This window comes from Ictalurus punctatus, chromosome 28 (assembly GCF_001660625.3).
Source record: "Ictalurus punctatus breed USDA103 chromosome 28, Coco_2.0, whole genome shotgun sequence".
Classification (NCBI taxonomy): Eukaryota; Metazoa; Chordata; class Actinopteri; order Siluriformes; family Ictaluridae; genus Ictalurus; species Ictalurus punctatus.
Window position 1 is genome coordinate 7,868,843 of NC_030443.2, and position 25,412 is coordinate 7,894,254.

Here is a 25,412-nt window from a genome sequence, read left to right on the forward strand (position 1 = left end):
TAACTTTGTGGCTCGTTAAAATGTCTGGAAAGAACATGAAAACCTGTGGTAGCATTCAGACACAACTGAGGCCTAGGGTGTGCGCCACAAGCGAATCATCTTCTCCCTCTGAATCCGCGTCCGTGTTGCCTAGCGGTGACCCTGACTTCGCCGCACTCAAGCTTGAGTTGCTGGCTTCACTGAGGAAGGACATTGCCGATATTTTTAAAAAGGAGTTCCAGGAGATTCTCAGGGATGCACTGTCTACTATCCAGCTTGACCTGCAGGCCGTGAAAACACAGCAGGGTAGTGATAAAGTTGCTACCGAGGCTACCATATCAAGACTGAAAGGTACTGTTGGGGAAATGCAGCACGCTCTCTCTGGTTGCACCGATGACATAGTTCATATGAAGACTACTATCGAGTCTGTCACTGTGATCATGACTCAATTGGAGAATAAATGTGAGGATTTGGAGTCGAGGTCACGGCGCAATAACGTTAGGATAGTGAAGTTCCAGAGAGCGCTGACACATCTACAACTGCTGTTGTAGCGGCCTTGTTAAAAGAGGCATTTGGTCTGGAGAAGGAGCTGGTTTTGGACCGGTCCCACCGGACCCTTCAGCCGAAGCCCAAGCCTGGTGAACAACCACGAGGTATTGTGTGCAGATTCCACTATCACAGTGACTGTGTTGACATTTTACGCCGTGCGAGAGAGATCCAGCAGATTAAAGTGAGGGATTTGACCATCTTCGTTTTCCCTGACTGCACAGCCAAGATAGACCGGGCTGCATTTAACGAGATTCGGCATCAACTTCGTGATATTGAGGGCGCTCGCTATGGAATACTTCACCCAGCTCAGCTTCACATTACATATAACGGTGTCCAGAAGAACTTTATTTCAGCGGAGGAAGCAGGAGACTATGTTAAACTCTTGATATCGGGGTGAACTGCATCACCTATATAGTGGAGTATTTTTTTAATTTTCTTTTATTATTTTTTTGCACTCGGCCTTCCAGCTCTACAGAATTCGGATTCTTATTGAATTTATTGTCGATGCATTACTTCGTCTAGATTTTGTGGACTCACTCCTCTTAAATCTACTTCTGTATTAATGTGCTTCTCTGTTTTGTTGCTCTGACTGGGTTAGAATTTCTGTTTATTTAATTTTATTAGTGTTATTTCCTCAACTTTACGTGCTACACTGTTATATTATTTGTTACAAGTCTTTAAAAGGTAAGGACATTATATTTGTTAATGTGCGCAGACTATTTATCAGATTTGAAGTCAGTAGGAGACTTTGCTCTTACTGCAATTTTTTTGTTTAGGTAATTTTGTTTGTTAGTCCAGCTTACTCTTTGAGTTGTTTTCACATTGTGGACAATTCTTGGTGGGAAACACTGCTGTCTCCTTTGTTTTATGGAGACTTTGGGTGTGTGTTTGCGGGGGGGTCCCACTATGGCTCTAATTGGCTATTTATATTCCTATGATTTACTTTATTTAAATGGTTAGTAGTAATAGGGATCCCAGCAGGGGACAGGCACATCTTTAAGATTTATTAGTTGGAACGTCAGAGGTATGGGTAATCCTGTCAAGAGATCTAAGGTTTTTACACATTTGAAACGTTTAAACTCCAATATAGTATTTTTACAGGAGACGCACCTATGTATTAAAGATCATCAAAGGTTACACTGCCCTAGGGTGAGTCAAGTCTTCTACTCGAACTTTAATTCAAAAGCAAGAGGGGTCGCTATTTTAATTGACAAAAGGTTATAATTTTCGTCCACTAACTTTATCGCTGATGCGAACAGTAGATATATTATAGTTGCTGGTACTCTAATGCAAAGGCAGGTATTGTTGGTAAATGTTTTCGCTCCAAACTTTGATGTGGAATTTGCTAATAGATTGTTGAGCAATCTCCCTTTCTTAAATACTCACCTGCTGATTTTCGGTGGAGATTTAAACTGTGTAATTGACCCAAACTTAGATCGGTCTAATCCCTGTACTCTGAATCAATCTGCAATGTCTAAAACATTTTCCGATTTTCTGTGTCAGAATGGTCTCGTTGATCCATGGAGATCCCGTAACCCCTTTCTTAAAAAGTTTTCTTTCTTCTCCCAGGTGCATCATTCCTATTCGAGGATTGATTATTTTTTTCATAGACAGCACTCTTGATTCTTGTGTAGTTTCTTTGGACCATTTGGGTATTGTAATTTCTGACCATGCGCCTCTACAATTAGGTATTCTTCTTTCTATTTATAAACATAGCCCACTGCCTTGGAGATTTAATTCTCTTCTTTTAGCAGACAGTGAATTCTGTGAGTTCATTTCTACTTCTATTGATGACTTTCTTTTCTTCAATCAGAATGACTCCACCTCTTATTCATTGTTATGGGAGACACTTAAATCCTATATCAGAGGGCAGATTATTTCTTATTAAGCTTGCTGTAATAAAAAACGCACTGCTAGGGTTAATGAACTTACATCTGCGATCAGTAACCTCGATCAAAGATCATTGAACCCCTCTCCAGAACTTCTTAAACTGTGTCTTGACTTGCAGGCAGAATTTAATCTTATTTTGACTAAAGAGGCGGAACGCTTATTGTTACATACTCGTGGTTCATATTATGAACGTGGTGACAAAGCCACACAAGCCACCTTTACCGAGCCTGTTTCTCTCCAATGCCAGATCCCTAGTGAATAAAATCGACAACTTGGAATTACAACTAGCTGGAAATCGCTACGTTCGCGACTGCTGTGTTTTGATTATTACTGAAACCTGGCTTCATCCGAGGATACCCGATGCTAGCATGCAGCTAGCAGGTCGTACTATGCTTCGCTGGGACAGGACTGAGGACTCCGGTAAGAGCAGAGGGGGGGGGCTCTGTATGTATGTGCATGAGAATTGGTGTAACAACGGAACAATGATAGACAAACATTGTTCCCCTGACCTCGAGTACATGTCCTTAAGATGTCGGCCCTTTTTTCTACCAAGAGAGCTAACAGTGGTGATTATCACGGCTGTGTATATTCCACCTGATGCCAATGTGAACACGGCGCTCTCTCTCCTGTTGAACACCATAAACGAGCAGCAGCGGGCTTACCCCGACGGTGTTCACATAATTGCAGGAGACTTTAATAAGGCGAACTTGAAGGCTGTACTCCCGAAATTCTATCAACATGTTAAGTGTTTTACTAGAGGGGAGAACACTTTGGATCATGTTTACTCCAACATTAAGCACGCGTATAGAGCCATACCTCTCCCCCACCTCGGCCAATCAGACCATCTCTCCCTCCTGCTCTCCCCTGCCTACACCCCCCTCAGACGCAGTGTCAAGACCACTATAAACATCACGAACTACAGAGGCCGTGAGGCGACAACAGGAGACCTGAGTGCGATTCTGGCAGAAGAGCTAAATTGCTTCTTTGCTCGCTTTGAAACATCACAACAACAGCACTCATCTGCTCCAGCCCCACCTCCACCCTCATCTGGCCCCCGTACCAGTCCAGCCCTGCCTCCATCCCCTTCTGGTTCCTGCACCACTCTACTTACTGTGAGGGAACACGATGTTAGACGGATGTTTCTGGCAGTGAACCCCAGGAAGGCTGCTGGCCCAGACGGTGTACCTGGTAACGTGCTCAGATCATGTGCCCACCAGCTTGCCCACATCTTTACTCACGTGTGCCTGGATAAAGGACTTTCTCACCAACCGGTTCCAGACAGTGAGACTCGGGCCCCACCTCTTCTCCACTCGCACGGTGAGCACAGGTTCTCCACAGGGCTGTGTGTTGAGCCCCCTCCTGTACTGTCTCTACACATATGACTGTAGACCAGTCTACAACAACAATCTTATCATCAAGTTTGCTGACGACACCACAGTGGTCGGACTTATCTCAAAAGGAGAGGAGGCAGCCTACAGAGAGGAAGTCCTAAACTTGGCAGCCTGGTGTTCAAAGAACAACCTGACTCTAAACACCAAGAAAACCAAGGAACTTATTGTAGACTTCAGAAAACACAACACGGAGCTGGCCCCCCTCTTCATTAATGGTGAGTGTGTGGAGAAGGTCCACACCGTCCGGTTTCTTGGCGTCCTTATCTCTGCAAACATCTCCTGGACGGACAACATCACAGCGGTTATCAAGAAGGCTCAAACGTGGCTACACTTCCTGAGGGTTCTCAGGAAGTACAATCTGGACTCCAATCTGCTGCTGATCTTCTACCGCTCGTCCGTCGAGAGCTTGCTGACATACTGTATCACGGTGTGGTACGGTAGCTGCACCGCAGCAGACAGGGAGAGGCTTCAGAGGGTAGTAAGAGCAGCGCAGAAGATCATTGGCTGCCCTCCCTGAGGGATATTTACACTTCCCGTTGCCTCAGCAGAGGAAAAACTATCATTAAGGACAGTTCTCACCCTGGCTTTGATCTGTTCAATCTGTTGCCCTCAGGGAGACGTTACAGGTGCATCAAAACAAGGACTAGTAGATTTAAGAATAGTTTCTTCCCGAAAGCTATTACCATGATAAACAAACACATGTACTGAGTCCACAGCATATGTATATATTGTCTCAAAAACTGTGCATTTCATAGTACCTCCCCCATCCACCCCAATATCTATCTATCTTGCATATCTATCTTGCATATATTGTATATCTTGTTTATTTATTTTGTTTATTTATCTTGTTTATTTATCTGTGTATTATCTGTTTATTCTTCTTGTGAATTGAATGTATATGTTTGCACGGAACAAAAAGGAGTGGCTCTTAATTTCATTGTACATATGTATAGTGACAATAAAAGGCATTCATTCATTCATTCAAGCCGAGTCGTTTACTGGCACATCAGCTACGGCGACAGGTCACTTCCCGTCTCATACCTAGTATAAAAAACACTTATAATATTGTCACTACAGATCCCATGGAAATTAATGCTACTTTTAAATCGTTTTACTCTTCGCTTTATATGTCCAAATTTCCAACAGACAATACTTAAGTGAATGCATTTCTTCAAAATCTTTGTAACCCTGTTATTGATTCGAATACTGCTATGCAACTGGACTCCCCACTCTCTCTTGAAGAAATTTTAATTTCAGTTAAAACTATGCAATCTAACCAAGCTCCTGGCCCGGATGGGTTTCCAATTGAATTTTTAAAAACGTTTATTGGAAAATAAGCTCCATTGCTTTTAGCTATGTTCAACGAATCTTTGGAATGTGGGTCTTTGCCTCCAACATTGACACAACCCACGATAGCTCTGCTTCTTAAGGAGGGTAAGGATCCATCCTCCTGCGGTTCTTATAGACCGCTGTCTCTGCTTAATGCAGATGTAAAGGTGTTGGCGAAAGTAATGGCATCTCGTTTAGAGAATGTACTCCCTTATATTATATCTGAAGAGCAGAACGGTTTTATAAATGGATGTCAATTGTGTTTTAATACCTGTACACTCTTTAATATAATTTATTCAAAGCATTTGTCTGTGCTCCCTGAGATTGTGATTTCATTAGATGCTGAAAAAGCATTTGATAGGGTTGAGTGGGAGTATTTATTTGCAGTCTTGAAGTTTGGATTTTATTTATTTATTTCTTGGATTACTCTCCTTTACTCATCCCCTAATGCCAGGGTTCAGACAAACGATATTTATTCGGATTATTTTGCTCTTGGACGAGGGTGTCGTCAAGGTTTTCCTTTATCCCCTCTGCTTTTTGCTGTCGCTATCAAGCCGCTGTCTATTGCACTAAAATCTTCTCCCTTGTTTAAAGGAATAGTTTAATACGGTATAGAATACAAATTGTCGCTATATGCTGATGATTTGTTGTTGTATGTAACCGATCCGATTGCCTCTATGCCAGCTGTCTTGGGTGTTCTGGAGTCCTTTGGTGTTGTCTCTGGTTATAAATTAAATTGAGATAAAAGCGACTGTTTTTCTGTCAATACTGCAGCATTTTCTCTCCAACAGTCAGATCTACCGTTTCGATTTAGTCAGTCAAGTTTTAAATACCTAGGTATCAACGTGACACGTTCTTTATCTAATCTTTTATCAGCTAACTTCACTCCCCTTATCTCAAAGGTTAAATCTAACATTCAGAGATGGGGTAACTTGCATCTTTCTCTAATTGGCAGGATCAATGTTGTCAAAATGAATATATTACTGAAGTTTATTTTCTTGTTCCAGCAAGTGCCTCTTTCTCTGCCAAAATCATTCTTCGATTCATTGGATAAGATAATTAGTACATTTATTTGGGGAGGGAACCCACCAAGGGTTAGTAAATCTTTACTGCAGAAATGTAGACTTAGTGGAGGACTTGCATTACCCAATTTTTAATTCTATTACGGGGTTGCGCACATTCATAAACTTTGCTACTGGGTTAAATCTCCTGGATCTTCTTGGTCTAAATTGGAACTATCTTCTTGTAGGGAATCCTCTTTACCTGCTTTGCTTTACTCCTCTTTACCTACAAAACTCTCCCTATATACTTATAATCTAGTTGTCCTCAACACACTTATGATTTGGTATCAATTTAGACGGCGCTTTAAATTTGTAGGTGCATCCTCTTTGGGTCCCTTAGTCTACAACCATCTATTTCCTCCATCGTGTTTGGACTCCACATTTTCAGTATGGTATAACAAGGGTATTAAACAAGTTAGAAATTTGTATGCCGATGGTGTGTTTGATAGCTTTGCCAATCTGGCATCCACTTATGACCTCCCTGTGACGCATTTTTTTCGGTATTTTCAAATTCGGAATTTTGTTTCTAGATGTTTTCCTGATTTTTCCCTCTGCGCCTCCTGAACAGGCTTGGGAAAGGTTGTTTTCAAACAATCCGCATCAGAGAGGAATGATTTCTAGGATTTATGATTTTATTCTGGTGCTAGGTAGTGAGTCGAGTAACAAAATTAGGAATGCGTGGGAAACGGAGTTAGGAGTACAGATAAGTGAGGAGTGTTGGGAACATGCTATAGGGAGGGTACAGCCTACCACTTCTTGTGCTTGTCTTGGACTTATACAGTTCAAAGCTTTAAATAGAGTCCAGCTATCCAAGTCGAGACTTTCTGTGATGTATCTGGACGTAGAGGACAAGTGTGATAAATGCCATGGCTCTCCCTGCCATCTTGGCCATATGTTTTTCTTCTGCCCTGATCTCCGTGGTTTTTGGTCTGTTTTTTTTTACCATCATGTCCACTATTCTCAGGGTAGATTTAAAACCTTGCCCATTAATTGCTGTATTTGGGATTCCTGATGACTCAGTTCCATTGAGCTCGATACAAAAGGATGTTATTGCTTTCCTTATAGCAAGACGTTCCCTACTGTTGCATTGGAAGTCTGCTAAATACCCATCTATCTCCCAGTGGCTAAAGGACATGATGTTTTTTTCTAAAACTCGAGAAAATAAGGTAAACGATGAAGGGTTGTACGGACAAGTTGTGTTTTTTTTTTTTTTGTTTTTTTTTTGTTTTTTATAAATGGCATCTCTTTATCGTATACTTTATGGCGTTACAGACACTTCCCACTTAAATTTTTGTTCCTGTTGTTGGGTCATACAATATCTATATAACCAGCGACAGTTATTGGGTAGCCATGATGAGCCGGGGGGGGGGTACTTTTCATCTTGTTTTCCTTTGTTAGTATAAAAAGAAAAAAAACCTGTGAATGTTTACTGCTGTGTGTTGCTCAATTTGTTTGTTTTTTCTTCTCACTGGAATATTTGGGAAAGGGAGGGGAGGAGAGAAGAGAAAAGGTGATGTTCAGCAGACATGTTTGGTAGACATGTTCAGCAGAAATGTTTAGTTCAGCAGAAATGTCCAGCAGAAATGTTCAGCAAAAATGTTCAATAAAAATGAAACTGGAAAAAAAAGAAGAGGCTTCCTTCTGGGACGCTGTATCGTCTTGGCCACTGTGCTGCAGCTCAGTGTCAGGGTCATGGCAATCTTCTTATTGCCTGGGCCATCTTTATGTAGAGCTACAATTCTTTTTTTCAGATCCTCAGAGAGTTGTTTGCCATGAGGTGCCATGTTGAACTTCCATTGACCAGTATGAGGGAGTGTGAGAGTGATGACACCAAATGTAACACACCTGAGACCATGTAACACTAACAAGTCACATGGCACTGTTGAGGGAAGATGGCTAATTGGGCCCAATTTGGACATTTTCACTTAGCTGTGCACTCACTTTTGTTGCCAGTGGTTTAGACATTAATGGCTGTGTGTTGAGTTATTTTGAAGAGACAGCAAATTTACACTGTTACACAAGCTGTACACTCACTACTTTACATTGTAGCAAAGTGTCATTTCTTCAGTGTTGTCACATGAAAAGATATAAGCAAATATTTCCAAAAATGTGAGGGGTGTACTCACTTTTATGAGATACTGTACTTTATAACGTACTATTCATTATAATGTAACCAGGACTAGTCTTTTGCATGTTAAATCTCCTCAGACCACACACACTGACCCTCAAACATAATTATTAAATTTTCTTATGTCTAAAATCAGTTTATTCAGGCACACATACTTGGGCAGGACAGGAACTGAAGTAGAGTTGGTGACTGTTTGCATGCTGGTGGTGGCAGCTGTGGTGGAAGCATGGGAGAGCAGTCTTGAGTTCTAGGCACCTTCTCCATTCGGTACCAGATCCCCATATTGTTCAGCGCTATATATATATATATTATGTATGTGTGTGTGTGTATATATAACCTAATCTATAATCTGTTTTGATAGGTAGATTTTTTAAAATTACTTTTCATAACTTATGATTTAAAAAAAATTAAAACTTATAAAACTATAACGGACAGGTATGGAACATGAATGGTTAAAAATGATTCTGAACACTATAACTTCTTTGAACAAGAGAATTAGGCTGAATAACGTGCACTATTTTACATGTAAAACATGTTACATTCCATTCGTCTTGCATTCTAAAAACATTCGCGTACGAATTATGCATATTGGGACAAAGGGCACGTCTCCTTATCCATGACATTGTTAAATCTCCGGCTCTCAGCCAGAGAGCGTCTGAACAGAGCAGACGCGGAGAGGGGTGAGAGTGCAGCGAGAAAGCAAGACCTCGCGCTTGCAGGACAGTACTGGCGACATTTGGAAGGTTGCTAAGGTTTGCCCAAAAAGTCACAAGATTTGTCGTTAGGTGCTGTGTGTGTGTGTGTGTGTGTGTGTGTGTGTGTGTGTGTGCGCGCAAAAAGGTTGCTAAAGGGGTCTGAAAAGTCACTAAGTTGGCAACACTGACAGCTAGATAAAAGGCAGGCTAAGCTCTGCCTCTCCCCAGCAAAAAGAAAATGCAGAGGGAGAGGGAATGTGGGGTTTTTCATTTATGCACATTCTATTTGAAAAGCAATAAAATACACAGAGTACCCAAATGATGCCCTGTCTGTGTTTTTTTTTTTTTTTTTTTTTTTTTTTTTTTTTTTTTTTTTTTTTTTCTTTCCTAGAAAACAATTTGCGCCCCCTTCCGATCTCTCTGCACCTCCCCTCCGGGTTGAGAACCACTGAAATAGACTGAATGGTCAATTACCAGAATTACATATAAAAAGAATGACTTTTTATATGTGGTCCTTCCTTTTTTATGGGACCAAAATAATTGCACAAACTACCATAATTGTAATTTAAATTGTCATTTTTAAAACTTTGTTGCAAATCATTTACAGTCAATGGCTGCCTGAAGTCTGGAACCCATAGACATCACCAGGCCTTTACTGCAGCTGCATTCAGTTCCTGCCTGTTCTTGGGCCTTTTGCTTTCAGCAAGTGAAATGCATGCTCAACTGGCTTCAGGTCTGGTTTGCTTTCAAAGTACTGTATGCTTCTGGTTATAGTCTATCTGCCCTGGGAAGCACTACCCAGTTAGTTTTGTAGCAGTTGACTAAATCTGAGTGCATAAAATACACTTAAAATGTATCCTTTATGGTCACTAGTCATAGCATCAGTAAATACAAGGGAACCAGTTCCATTGACAGCCATACATGCCCACAGCATACGATGAGGTGGTATGCAGTTTTTTTTTGTCTGGTACAGGTTGACTTTTGTCTCATTTGTCCATTGAATGTTGCGGAACTGTAGGGGCTTATTTAGATGTTTTTGGCAAACTATAATTTGTTCTTCCTTTTTCTGAAGCTTACTGGTTTAAATCTTGTGGTAAACCCTATGTATCTACTCTGGTGAAGACTTCTCTTGATTGTTGACTTTGACCCAGCTGTGCCTACCTCCTGGAGGGTTCTTGATGTGGCTGACTATGCAAATGCCACACTTTTATGTGCTTACTTATAAGTGAAATAATGGAGGAATGCCACATACCTAACCTTTTTTTTTTTTTTTACAGCTACTGAGGGAGTGATGGTAAATTTGACATCTTTTTCTCTTCTGAATGCCGTAATCCATTGCTTTCTTTTTTTTTTCCTCTATCGGAAAGTCATGAGATGGAAATACTCGGGGGGGGTTCTTTCACTGTTGGAGCAAATGGTAATACAAAAAGTATATTTCCTATGGTTTTCCATATACCTCTACAGATGTTTACCGTGCTATAGTTTACTTAAATATCCAGAAATGGATGTATATGCATGAACACAATCCATTATAGCTGATGTATGTGTAATTCCTACAATGTTCACCCAGTTTGGATGTATATACCCTCAAATTAAAGCAGAAAGTCTACACTTTGAGGTCTTCTTCCTATGTACCTGTGGTAGACAATATTTATTTTCAGTGTCCCAGTATGTATGGACCTGCCTGCATTTTCCATGTTGGACTATCTGAGCTGTGTACTGTGTCACAGACAGTATTTGCATAAATGCATATAAACTGGTTATAAAATAACTGCTGTTACCCACTATTGTTGTTGTCCCTTTTATGACACAGTGGGGGACATTTCAATAATTTACTTGTCTTCATGTCTTAATAATATAATTCTGAATTTAAAAAATGATTTATATCGTTATTAGAGATGGCTTGATACCACTTTTTATTTTCCGATACTGAAACCTTGAATATCAACTCAATATTAATACTGATCTGAATTTCATTTCTTTGAAAACTACTCAGCTTTTATAATTTAAATAAAACTGAAGTAATTCACTTTAAAAATACAGGGAAAATGCATAGATTAAAAATGACACACAACCGCACCTTTTTTTTTTTTCTTTTTTCTTTTTTTTTTAAAAACCAGTTTCTAATGAAAAGGCTCTCGATCATGTAATGCATACTATTACACCATGTTTACATATCTGACTGATGGTTCAATTGGAATAAAAACATTTATGTATACTCTTCAGTTGGAATAGAGTCCTATTGTACCCCCTGCCATTAATTGATGTCCCCTTTGAAAGAATTGGTATGGACCTTGTCGGAACAGACTACATGAGGGCATAATTTTTTGTTAGTCCTGGTCAATAACGCAACACCCAGAAGCTGTACCTTTTTGCAACATCTCAGCACAGTATTGCAGAGGCACTCTTCAAAATAATCTCCTGGATCAGAATCCCTAAAGAGATTCTGACTGATCAGGGCACCAAGTTTATATCACGCACACTTCACAAGCTATGTGAGTTTTTAAGTAAGTAGATTTATACCAGTGTTTACCATCTACAAATGGATGACCTGGTTGAAAGGTTTAATCAAACATTGAAAAATATTATTCGGAAGTTTGTGCACAACGAGGCTCTGAATTGGGATGTGTATTGCTGTATGGTCATTCCAGAGAAGGAGGAGCTGTGACCAAAGGTGAGTCTAAAATGTATGGCATAATTTACCCTGATCCCCTGTGGAGACCACCTCTCACAGTCCTAAATCATGGAAGTTGTCAAATAGCCTCAGTGGGACTCCCTGCCAACTAGGGATGTCACGAGAACCGATACTTCGGTACCAAGTCGGTACCAACATTCTTAAAACGTGATGGTACTTGTTTTACTGCATTTCTGTTGGTACCGGTTGTAATGAAAGTACTGAGGTTGCGATTCTTCCGGACCTGATGGGGCAGCAAATATGTGCAAGTGTTTTAGTTGGTCCACAAGTGGTGAAGAAGAATAATGCCTACAAGCACACGGGAAAAACTACAAAAGATTAGTTTAGCTTCAAGTTTAGCTGCGCCCCGACTCGTTGAGAGGAAAAAAGAGGAAAGTTAGTATCGGTTTCCAGTGTGCAACCGATGCTATCGTTCATTTCAAACAAAGTGAGGAAACACTTGGAATTTAGCAACGGACCTGAAAGACCTATATTATGTTTGTTTGAGGCAGCTGGCATTATGGCCATGAAACCAGCTAATGTTATGCTCCATGTAATGTTTGCGATAGCCAGTTATTTGTTAAAGACTCTAACGCAACGCATAAACTACCTCCTAATGGGCCATGCATCGCCATTCAGCCTGTGTCCTGCCAGCTAAATGTAGCCTAATATCACTAATAAGTATTCACATGTTCATGCTTTTAATAAATATTTTTGGTCTGCCACCATATCAGTGAATTTAAACTAATGCTTGCATTCAGGGTATAAGGGGTGTGTGTGCGTGTGTGCGCGCGCAAGCACGCGCGCAAGCACGCGCGCACGCAAGCACACAGATGCGTGCGTGCGCGCGCGCGCACACATGTTTAGGAGTGCATGTCCACTCATTATGGACAGTGTTTGATAACTAAAATACCCCCCCCCCCCCACCCCCTTTGCCAGTATTAGCCAGAGGAGGATGTCCTCCAGGAGAGTTTTTTTTATTTTATTTTTATACCACACCGTGGTATCGACTTTGGTATCGAGTATCATGTACTTTTGGTGGTATTGGTACTGTTATTAGATTTTTGGTATCGTGACATCCCTACTGCCAACCCAAAAAAGTGTGCAATTGGACAGGTTGAAGTGCGGTATCTGGGCTTCCACTTGGGTGGTGGATTGATAAGACAGCAGCGATTGTGGCCTGCCTGAGACCCAAGAACAAAAAAGAGGTGAGAGAGTTTCTGGAGCAGGCTGGTTGTTATTATTATCATGGTTTTGTGCCTAATTATTCAGAGGTCACCAGCACTCTGACTGATCTCACTAGAATGGGAGCGCCAGATCTGGTCCAGTGGACGACACCATGCCAACAGGCTTTTATTCAGGTAAAAGCTGAACTCTGTGGTGGACCACTCTTACATTCTCCTGACTTTACTCTCCACTTTGTTTTGCAGACTTGTGCGTCAGACAGGGGAACATGTCCCAGGTGTTCGAGGGGAAAAGATTTGTGCCTAAATTATACTCTTTAGTCTCCGCTTTCAGACCTCACAAAACGGGACAGCCTGACTGTGACAGTCCCTCGTGTTTATTGGGAAAGGAGCTGTTAAGGTCAAAGACCTGGTTGAGCCTCTGAAAGTCATTACAGATCTGTAGACATGCCGTTGGTTTATGGAGCTACAATAATGGGGCCAAAGGTTAGAGGACATCCATGATGCCACCTGCTCCTCAATAACCCGACGAGGGGCCTCTGGGACATAGTAGGGCCACTGCCAGATCACCAATTACGTTGAGGTTTGAATGTCATTCGCAACCGGTTGTTAGGCCTGATTCCCCACAAAAGACCTCTGCAAACTGAGGTCTTGTTGCTGGGTGGGGGACTAAATCTCTCCCTTTTTGAACAAGGTACACCATGGCAGGTCAGTGTGGGTGATAGCTAGTGGAAAGAGAAACGGAACAGGTTCAGTCCACTTTATTTGGTATACTTGTGCATCTTTGCACTTACTGGGATGTTGCAGGTGATAATTCATGGGGCCTGCCTTCTCTGTCAGGGTATATGGGCCCTACCATCAAGCCAGGTATTTGCAGTTGATCCCAAAGCTTTTCTAGTGTGTTCAGTTCCCCAAGTGGCCACCTAGTGGGTGAAATAAAAAGTGCATCACTCTGTTGATCAAGCATGGGACGACTTGTAGTTCACACAATTGGCCCTGATATAGGTTGTGCCAGTGGCTTCTAAGCTGAGGAAGTGTGATACATTGCGGCCCTGATAAGTAGCAAAGTCTGCAGCTCAGCAGTTGTAGCATCTCATCTGGGCTTACCTGTATCACAGAGGGAGAGAAAATAGCATTAGTCACATGCCATATTCTATCAGCACTGTCCTAAGTTTCTCCAGCGCTAAGCTCCAAAATAACATAGTAGAAATAGTGCTTATATAGAAATGCTTTTATTTGTAGAGCTACTGTTCCATATAGCCCATGAAGACTGAAGAGCTGCATAATCTCAGCTGGGCTCTTAAAAAAAAAAAAAAATTATGTTAATTTCATTGTTCTTAAATGATCATTCTACATCGTTAATAAAAACCTTTCTGCGAAATTGTACAGCCATTATAATGAAATGCTGTTTAAAGGACCCCAGGAGCACTCTGCTTGTGCCCAACTTTAAAGAAGACTCTGATACTGTGTGTCCAGTGAACTTTTCTGATCTTTCTGGAATGTAACAAACCCAAAAACTAAAGTAAATCTGATCAAATATTATTATATGGGAACTGTAAATTCCCATCTAATAGTTTCTTGATTTGGGAAAGACGTTGTTTTGAAACATAGTTAACTTGCTTACTCAGTCAAAAAACACAGCTGACATGATAGCAGTTTTTATACATTTGCCTTGCTGAATAGCTCACTGATTGTTGTTAATGTTAGGCCATGTGGCTACTGTGGTATTGCATGATTGTCTGCCTACGTGACTGTAAACCTTACTTTAACCTCCTTTTTATTTTTGCACTACAAGAAATTCTCTGATACTTCAAGCTATGTTTGTTACAGGATTGGCTAGAGTTTTATTTTCTTCGCTGATATCCGAGCCGCCATTTTTGTAAATATTGGCCCGATACAGGTCCTGGGTGTCATCAGTGCCATCTCTAATCATGATTGCTATAGGCCTTTTTTTTTTTTTTTTTTTTTTTTTTATAAAGGAAAAACATAATTATTTTCATTACAGACTACCACTGACAGAGAGTTTTATGGAGACAATGATGTATATAGAATACAGTATTTCAGAGTCACCAGTATCTAGTAATAGTTTCTTAAATTAACAAGTAAATTTTGGAACTTGGAAAACCTGTGGTTGCAGGTTTGCAGCATTTTCCCCAAATCCACCCCAATGCAAATTATAATGAAGTGTTATTTAATCTGTTAATTAGTCCTAACCAGTGCTTTTATCCATACTGCTGTTTCCTCTCCATTCATTTTTCTACTTCAATCTCTGTTTCTTATTCACTTCAGAGGAGCCGGCATTCAGGAAACGGAGGCTGTGTATTAAGTTTATCCCAAGGGACTCCACTGAGGCTGCAATTTGTGACATCCGCATCCTGGGACGCTCCAAACAGGCCCCACCACAGTATACATTCATAGGGTCAGTTCCCATAAAGATCTGCAGTCAGATGAATGATTCCCAACTGCTTACAACACATGTTTTATGGGCATAGTTATGCTTTATGAACCGACCTACCTAGGCCCTATTTGTGTTCACTGTAAGATGCTTTACAAAGTTGAATGTTTAAGTCAGAACAGTTCATTTAATTTTAATGTCAGGAGACCTATCAATCAGTCATTTAATGTTTACTAATATATAGTGGATATACAAAAAAGTATACACACCTTTGTTAAAAGGTTTGCGTAATGTAAATAAAATTAAAGAAAGATAAATCAAGTCAGATCTTTTTCCACCTACGTGATGCAGCAACCAACAAAATTCAAGTGAAAAACAAATAGAAAAAGAAAAACTTATAATAACCTGGCTGCACAACTGTGCACACACTTTTATGTGACTGTGCTTCTAACTAACCAGTCACACTCAAAATCATGTTTAAAAGTAATTACTCCTATCATAAATGAGATGAGTCCTATTAACCCAAAATAAAGTTCAGTTGTTTCTATAGGATTTTCTTGACCTCATCTTGGTTTCATCTGACTGCTGAAACTATGGTCCTCAAGGAGCTTACAAAACATGTATGGGATCTTGTTCTCAAAAGGTATCAATCAGGGGAAGACGACAAAAGAAATTAAAAACATTAGATGTACTATGGAAGTAGTACCATGAAGGTCATCAACAAGTGGAGAAAATTAGGGCACCACAGTAACATTTCCAAGAGCAGGACTTCTCTCCAAAATTGACAGAAGGACTAGAAAAAATACTTATCAGGGTGGCTGCCATGAGACTTATGGTAATACTAAAGGAGCTGCAGGAATATCTGGCAAGTACTGGTCACTCCCTGAATGTGACGGCAGTCTCTTTTATTTATTTATTTATTTATTTATTTTTTATAAACGCGTCTGGACAGAAGCCCTGTCTCATGGGGAAAAAGAACAACCCAGCCCACCAACCCAGCTTGAAATACTTGAAAACCTGTGGAATGACTATGGTTGTGCCGAGGAGATCCTTTCACAATATGATAGGTCAGGAGCATTTTCCAAGGAAGAGTGCTATAAAATTGGCCAAATCAAGATACAGAGTGCTGTATTACAAGCAAAAGGTGCTTTAACAGAGTTTTCCCACCCTAAAACCTTTCTGTTTAGTTTTTACTTAAATTTTGTTGGTTGCTGTATCACATTAAAGATGAAAAAAGAACGGACGTAACTTATCTTGGTTTAATTTTTTTTAAATCACAAAGGGAGAGACAAAAATAGTGACGGAGAGATGGGAGAGAGAAGACTGGAGAGAGACGCAGGGGCCCCACAGAGAACTGCTTTAACAATCACAAATGCCCACTGGCACTGCTTTGACCACTATACAAAATCAGAAGTTTTTGTTTTAGTGTGATTAGGCAGTGGGTTGGTACGGTCAGAATCACTAGGCACAAACCTGTAGCAATATCCTGCCAGCCCCCGGAACTGTGTCCCATTGTTTTGTCTTGAGTCATGGACATGGGCATCACAGCATTCTTATCAGTTTAGGGATAGCTGCTGCCAGTGACCCAAATGGAAGCCCATATAATGACCCTCCACCCATTTCTCTGGGTTCACCTTGAGTCAAGCTCATCTCAAGCACTGTCCTCATATGTTGTTCTCATATTAGATTGTCACCTAATTAAACAGTAGTATATGCACAGTGGGCCTGCAGAACATGGTTTATTAATCATTGAAACATATCAGTCACCCTGAAATGCACTAAGGGAAGAGTTTAAATTAGTGTAAACCAAATGGGGTGTAGAAAACTGTTCTTTGGACTTTGGAAATAATGGAATCTGCCGATAGCCCTTGGTAAAATCCAAGGTTAAACAAAAAACAAGCCATCTAAAGCTTGTCTGTAGGAAAATCAAATTTTTGAAACTGCATTCACCTTGCGGAAATCTACACAGATATGGAATATCCTGACCAGCTTGGCTCTTCAAGTCACAGTGTGGTGACTATATTACTCCCACTATCATGTCCCCCAATTCTTCCTGAACCACTTTCCTGGGGGAATCTGAGTGGGATTTTCTCAGATTGGTGCCCAAGATGGCAACCACAGTGTTTTGGCATCTTTGTCATTTGTGTATTTTTTGTCAATGGTGATTAACCCTGTAACTATAATTGTTATTGACTTATTGTATGATATCTGGACATGACCTTGATTATCTTTGCTGATCTTGATATTCCTCAGGTTATTGCATAACCTGCCAGCTAAACCAATACAGTGATGGTTTAGTTGTGCCTCCCTTTGGCTAGTGACACTAAACTAGTCTAGTCTCGTGTTAGATAGCCAACAAGTTTTATATTTTATCGGTCAATTAGTACATCAAAGAGCGATGACACCCGAGGCAAGTTTTATAATCAATCCAACTTTTTGTACAATTTTCACAATTTTAAGCAATTAGTCCTCACATCCAAGAAAAAAATGCGAGACAGTCTATTTAGAAGTATGTTTTAAAAAGTTTGTTGTTGGAGAAAAATCTGAGCTCAGCCCCGGATGATTAACAGTCCAGCTAACGCCCCTGATATTGTCCATTGTATTTACATACATGTTTATTTAAATAAGAATGAATTTCACCCACATCTTAGCCATTCACGCTGCTTATGTCCTCTCATCTGCTCTAGGGCTGTCAAATTAATTCAAATATTCATTGAATTTAACAAAAAAATGCACATTTAAGATATGTAGCAACACAAGCTCTGATTTAAATTTTAAAAAATACTGTTGAAAAAAAATTTCACAAGATATTAACAATGGACTAACAATGTTTTTTGAAGAACAACAATCTAGAAAGAATAGTTCTAGTGTTTCAAATAATCCACTCATAGTCAATAATGTCTGGGATTGACCTGCTTAAGCTGCCTGAGCTGAAGTTTAACAGTGAATGAACACTGGTACAATGAAGCGCTTTACTAATGGGTTAATTAACGCACCCAAATGCATACTATATGCATATTGAGACTGATGAGACATTTACACAACATAAATGTAATATTACCACATGCTTCTGCACAAAATGAAGTAAATGCACAAGTGAACGTTAACTTAAGTAACGCACTAGGTAGAATGATAAGTCACATTGTGAATACTCTTTCCATAGCAACACACAAAATACAATTCATAAAATTGTATAACAATAGTGTACTCATTGTAATATTATTTCAGGATATCGGGTTTTCACAATGGCAGTTTTCAGGTTTTTGTTAATACATGTTCAAGTTAATATATATAAAATGTGAATGTTCGGTTTAATTTTTGCATTTTCTCATCCGCTAAAACACTGGTGACTAATATTCGATGCCCTTTTAGGCAGAGTAAAATGGACTAAAATTAATAAACGTGACATGATGAAATATTGACTAAAGTTAAGGGATATTTTAATCAGAAGACAACAACTATTTTTAGTCAATGTCTGAATTTTCCTAAGAATTAAAAGTTCATTGCTCTTTGAAATGTTGCATTTGCATTATTATTCTATTATATTAGCACTATATCAGTGATAGAAAATGGTCTTAAAATGACTATCTTTTATCGCATTTATTTCTGGGACAATATATCGTCCAACAAAATCGTGACAGGCATAATAGTGATCCAGTTCGGCTTTAATTTTTTGAGAGGTATGCTTCTTAATATCAAGAGAACTGTCCCGGATGATCAGTGCCCAGAGATTTTAACTCTGCGGTTTTATTAGTGCTGCTTCTGATGTGCGCTCCCGTGTCTCTCCAAGCTGTGCTAAAAAGATGGCGAGGCAAGCGTGTTAGAACACTGGTCAGATTTAGGAAGAGAGGCCTGCGACCTCTACTCATGGAAGTATTCTTGTCTAACTTGTGCTTGATTTGTAACAAGATCAACAAACTCAAAATCCTTGCCAGCACAGAAAAGGAATTTTGATTGACTTAAGTTTACTGCTTCATGGAAACATGGCTGAATGACATGATTCCTGATGTTATAGTAGAATTACCAGGATTTCAACTATACAGGGTGGATCAAGCCCCTGTTCATTTAATTGAGAAATGAGGAGGTTTGTGCTCCAATATTAATCAAAGCTGGTACAAAGACATATTTCTCATATCAAAAATATGCATACCATGCCAGTGCCCTCTTAGACTGTCTGATCGTGCTCCAGTCCAACTCATTCCTGCTTATTGTCAGAAACTGATAGCAGTGAAGTCTGGGGGGGGCACTAAGACATTGCCATTAAGCAAGTGAAGACCTACAACACTTCCTCAGTGCCACAGATTGAGACATGTTTAAATCAAGTGAACATGTATACTCTTCCACACAATATGGATGGGTATACAATCACATCTTATATCAGCTTCTGTTAGGAAATTATATTCCCATTAAAACCATCAGCTGCTTCTCCAAAAAACAAACAGCTGCTAAAGAAAAAGAAGACAATTTCAGGACAGGAGGCAAGGAGGAATTCAAGAAGACAAAATGAAAGTTTCAGAAAGCTTTGAGTAGCCAGACAGTAATACTTGGAATAGCACAAGGCTATTTCTATAAGCAGTAAGCTGAATCAACAGCTTTCTGCTAACGAGAAAAGAGGGAAAATTTATCAGAGCCATTGTATATGCTTTGGAGGCTAAACCTGTACAACAGTTTGAAACCACTGGTGTATTAACAACCAGACACCAAACAGGTCAACCAAGGAAAACAACAGCAGTTGATGACAAACATTGTGAGAGAAAAACCTGAAAACAGTCAGTGACATCACCAACAACCTCCACAGGGCAGGGGAGAAGGTATCACAATTGTTACGGCCCAGTCTAGGTTAGGCCGCACAGAGTAACCAGCTTTTGACCAGGGCCAAAATAACAAACAAAAGGATTGTTTTTAACATAGAAAATACAAGGATACTCCCCTAACTACCTAAGCCAAAAACAGAGACAAAAGGACCCTCTCCCAAAAGAAATGGCAGCCACACCCCTACTGCTGGTGAACCAAGTGAATAATGTATACAATGGTGAAGAATATAAATAAATAGAAACAGGGACAACCAAACACAAAGTCAAAAACCAGGCAAGAGTCAAAACCAGAACAGCAGTCAGAATACAGAATATTTGATAGCCACAAGGGCAAGCAACATGAACCAAACGATCTCCTAACAACAGATCACACCATTCTCACTCTTCTTCCTCTTTATATATGGTCGTCAATCAGTGATGTCATCCTTTGAGGCGGGAACTAGGTAGGCTAGGGCAGGATGGAAACTCTGGGAGGAGCTTTGGACCTGCACACAAAATATGGCAGGCTGTTCCCCATGGAAAAAAACAACAACTGTTGGCAGTTACAGAACAAGCATAGAATAAAAAGGTGAAGTCAAGGGGGTCACCGACTGGATATAGTTATTGCGAGCAAAAGATATTCAGCCAAACTGTCTGTTCCTGTATTTTTTGCTCACCTAAGGATTGGGTGGTAGCACCAATGGTACCATATAAGATACTTAACAAATCTAGATGAAAATTTCATGAAATCAAAGCTGGCATTCTGATTTATCATCTCGTATTCATCCTTTTTTATCTCAGACCCAAATGTTTTCAGTGTACTTGTGTTCCAATACTTATGGAAGGGACTATACATTCGAGAGTGTAATAGGAAGCCTAAAAGAGAATCTTGTGCAATAACATCTTGCACATTTTTAGGCTCTGAGAAGTAAAATCTAAAAATGCTTGTCTAAACCAGATGGGGTTTTTTTTTAAGCCTTTCATAGCCAGTAGTGTGAAATGCTTCATAAAGAACACAACTCTTAAGTGACAAATGTGTCCAGTATACGAGAGGCATGTTGGATGGTAACTGGGAAAAAATCAAATGGGAATATAACACATTGCATATGGCACCATTTATTTTTGGCTGTTGGTTATAAATTCCTAATCTAATTGACCATTTCCCCACAGAGAGCTGAACAACATGGGGATCTGGTACCGAATGGGGAAGGTGCCTAGAACTCAAGACTGCTCTCCCATGCAGAACAATGCTTCCACCACAGCTGCCACCACCAGCATGCAAACAGTCACCAACTCTACTTCAGTTCCTGTCCTGCCCAAGTATGTGTGCCTGAATAAACTGATTTTAGACATAAGAAAATTTAATAATTGTTTGTGGATCAGTGTGTGTGGTCTGAGGAGATTTAACATGCAAAAGACTAGTCCTGGTTACATTATAATGAATAGTACATGTTATAAAGTACAGTATCTCACAAAAGTGAGTACACCCCTCACATTTTTAGAAATATTTGCTTATATCTTTTCATGTGACAACATTGAAGAAATGACACTTTGCTACAATGTAAAGTAGTGAGTGTACAGCTTGTGTAACAGTGTAAATTTGCTGTCCCCTCAAAATAACTCAACACACAGCCATTAATGTCTAAACCGCTGACAACAAAAGTGAGTACACCCCTAAGTGAAAATGTCCAAATTGGGCCCAATTATCCATTTTCCCTCCCCAGTGCCATGTGACTTGTTAGTGTTACATGGTCTCAGGTGTGAATGGGGAGCAGGTGTGTTAAATTTGGTGTCATCGCTCTCACACTCCCTCATACTGGTCACTGGAAGTTCAACATGGCACCTCATGGCAAAGAACTGTCTGAGGATCTGAAAAAAAGAATTGTTGCTCTACATAAAGATGGCCTAGGCTATAAGAAGATTGCCAAGACCTTGACACTGAGCTGCAGCATGGTAGCCAAGACCATACAGCGGTTTAACAGGACAGGTTCCACTCAGAACAGGCCTCGCCATGGTCGACCATAGAAGTTGAGTGCACATGCTCAGCGTCATATCCAGAGGTTGTCTTTGGGAAATAGACTTATGAGTGCTGCCAGCATTGCTGCAGAGGTTGAAGGGGTGGGGGGGTCAGCCTGTCAGTGCTCAGACCATACGCCGCACACTGCATCAAACTGGTCTGAATGGCTGTTGTCCTAGAAGGAAGCCTCTTCTAAAGATGATGCACAAGAAAGCCCACAAACAGTTTGCTGAAGACAAGCAGACTAAGGACATGGATTACTGGAACCATGTCCTGTGGTCTGATGAGACCAAGGTAAACTTATTTGGTTCAAGTGGTGTCAAGTGTGTGAGGAGTACAAAGACAAGTGTGTCTTGCCTACAGTCAACCATGGTGGTGGAAGTGTCATGGTCTGGGGCTGCATGAGTGCTGCTGGCACTGGGGAGCTACAGTTCATTGAGGGAACCATGAATGCCAACATGTACTGTGACATACTGAAGCAGAGCATGGTCCCCTTCGGAGACTGGGCCACAGGGCAGTATTCCAGCATGATAACGTCCCCAAACACACCTCCAAGATGACCAGTGCCTTGCTAAAGAAGCTGAGGGTGAAGTGATGGACTGGCCAAGCATGTCTCCAGACCTAAACCCTATTGAGCATCTGTAGGGCATCTTCAAACAGAAGGTGGAGGAGCACAAGGTCTCTAACATCCACCAGCTCCGTGATGTCGTCATGGAGCAGTGGAAGAGGACTCCAGTGGCAACCAGTGAAGGCAGTGCTGGAAAATAATGGTGGCCACACAAAATATTGACACTTTGGGCCCAGTTTGGACAGATTCACTTAGGGGTGTACTCACTTTTGTTGCCAGCGGTTTAGACATTAATGGCTGTGTGTTGAGTTATTTTGAGGGGACAGCAAATTTACACTGTTACACAACCTGTACACTCACTACTTTACGTTGTAGCAAAGTGTCATTTATTCAGTGTTGTCACATTAAAAGATATAATCAAATATTTACAAAAAAGTGAGGGGTGTACTTTCTCTTTTGTGAGATACTGTATATTGAAGTGCACACAAATCTATATCAATACAGAAAGCTCCAGATGAAGAAGCAATATATAGCGTGAGTAGAGCATCAGGATTGATTAGGCAGGTCTACTGAGCAAGAAGAACAAAAGCAGTTGAAATATGTTAGGATCTTACATTGGCATCACAGAGAGAGGAAACAGATTATTAAGTATTCTCTTATTATACAATGGATTAATTCGGTCTTTACAAGGTGCTAGGTATGAATTTTAGCATGCATAAGCAGTGGTTCTAATACTACTAGAAATCCAATGCCATGTCTTCATATACTTCTGTAAAATCATATAACTAAAATATTACTGACATCAATGTGGAAGCAGTGGGAATTCCTTTAAGGTAATAGAATGCTCCACATATCAGTTGTCAGTACATTTACTGCTCCCTATAAGTATTTGTTAAATTATAGATCTAAATACCAGAGATACCAGAATAACATAGAAAATGTTGTGATCCCCTTAGCACAGTGGTTCTCAAACTGGGGGCCAGGCCAGATGGTGGATTTTTTAAATATATTTTAACTGCAAGTCGGAATTGTCAACCTTTGAACTCTGATGTACATAAAAATGAGAAATATTAATAAATCAAATAAATTATACACAGCACACTAAACTGAAATGTCATCAAGCAGAGACATCTGTTGATATACTATTGTACAGCACTTTTAGCCACACACTGATAAAACCTGACTATTTAAAATGGATAGGTTTTTAGTTGGAGGAGGTAGTCTCTTAGCTGAGAAAGTTAATACAGAAGAGCCTAGTGAGGGAAAAAAAAACTTAAATTGCGAAAATTGGATGCCTCGTACATAATATACGATTTTGTGGAATATAGTGACGGCAGACCACAGTGCACATTGTGCTTGAAGATTTTATCTGTTGAAGCGTTGAAACCATATAAACTCAACCGGTATCTCACAACAGTTCATCCAGAGCATGCAAATAAAAGTGAGAAGTTTGTCCAGAGAAAGAAAGAAGAATATGTAAAGCAAAAGGTACGACTGACTAACATCACGACAATTCCCGAGAAAACGCAGCAAGCATCTTATCTTGCAGCTCTGCGAATAGCCAAACGTAAAAAGAGGCACACAATTGGGGAGGAATTAATACTTCCAGCAGCAGTGGATATGTGCAGAGTGATGCTCGGGGAGATTAACAAGATTAAATACATACCACTGTCCAATGATACAGTAGGCAGATGGATCACAGACCTGCCCTTTGAGGTAAAATATCAACTGAATGAAAGATTGTGATCATGTGAGCTGTTTGTGCTTCAGGTTGATGAATGTACTGACCTTAGCAGTGCAGCACAATTGTTGGTGTACATTCGATATTCGTGGGATAGTAAAGTTTTGGAAGAAATTTTTTTCCCAAAGAACTCGAAGGGAGAGCTACGGTTGAGTAGATTTTCAAAATATTGGACACGTTCATGATAGAAGAACATCTGAGCTGGGAAAATTGTGTTTCTGTTTGCACTGATGGTGCGGCAGCAATGACTGGGCACAGGAATGGAGCCGTCAGCGGATTTCAAGCCGTAAATCCAAAGATCATAGCCACTCATTGTATGCTTCAATACATACGTCAAGCACTTGCATCAAAATCAGTGGCACCTGACCTGCATGATGTGTTGAAAGCAGAGGTAGCAGCCTTGAACTTTGTTAAGTCAAGACCACTGACTTCACATCTGTTCGCAAAACTATGCCCAGAGATGTGGGCAGCTCATGATCAGCTACTGTTCCATTCGGAGGTGTGGTGGCTCTCACACAGGAGAGTTTTGGAGTGAGTGTTCGAATTGAGATATGAGCTCCATGACTTTTTGAAAGCACGTAAAACTCATCTGGCACTGTTCTTTTCTGTTCAACAGCGGATGGCAAAACTAACCTACCTTGCAAACATTTTAGTAATCTCAATGGACTTAATCTGTCTATTCAACAAAATTGGAGGCAAGTGACAAAATAAATGCATTCAGGATGCATGAACCTTTGGGATTATCCAGTGATCGCACTCTCAGGATGAGATTTAATCAGCAGACCCCAGCAGAATTTTGGCCCATGGTTGAAAAGGAGTACAGGAGGTTGCTTTTCAGGCCATGAGAATATTGTTTCTTTTCCCAACCACATGTCTTTGTGAGACATCTTTCTCAGCCATGATGGCAATAAAGACAAAATACAGGGCACGACTTAATGTGAAAAATGATTTGAGAGTTTGCCTGTCACCAGTAACACCCAGAATTGATAAGCTCTGCAAAGACAGACCCTTCCCACTA

The 25,412-nt window shown here is 40.3% G+C and overlaps 1 protein-coding gene across 12 annotated transcripts in view; it reads left to right on the forward strand.

Annotated features, from left to right (window-relative positions):
• mvb12ba (multivesicular body subunit 12Ba) overlaps positions 1–25,412 on the forward strand; it is an 87,819-nt gene that overhangs the window by 26,966 nt on the left and 35,441 nt on the right. For 11 of the 12 annotated variants that reach the window (XM_017460122.2, XM_017460127.2, XM_017460124.3 and 8 more), the window contains 2 exons: positions 15,170–15,299; positions 21,239–21,388. In XM_017460122.2, coding sequence (XP_017315611.1) covers positions 15,170–15,299; positions 21,239–21,388 — 280 coding nt within the window. Of the gene's footprint in view, positions 1–1,629; positions 8,266–15,169; positions 15,300–21,238; positions 21,389–25,412 lie in introns of those variants that run through there. The other variant, XM_053676825.1, reaches the window with a different exon arrangement.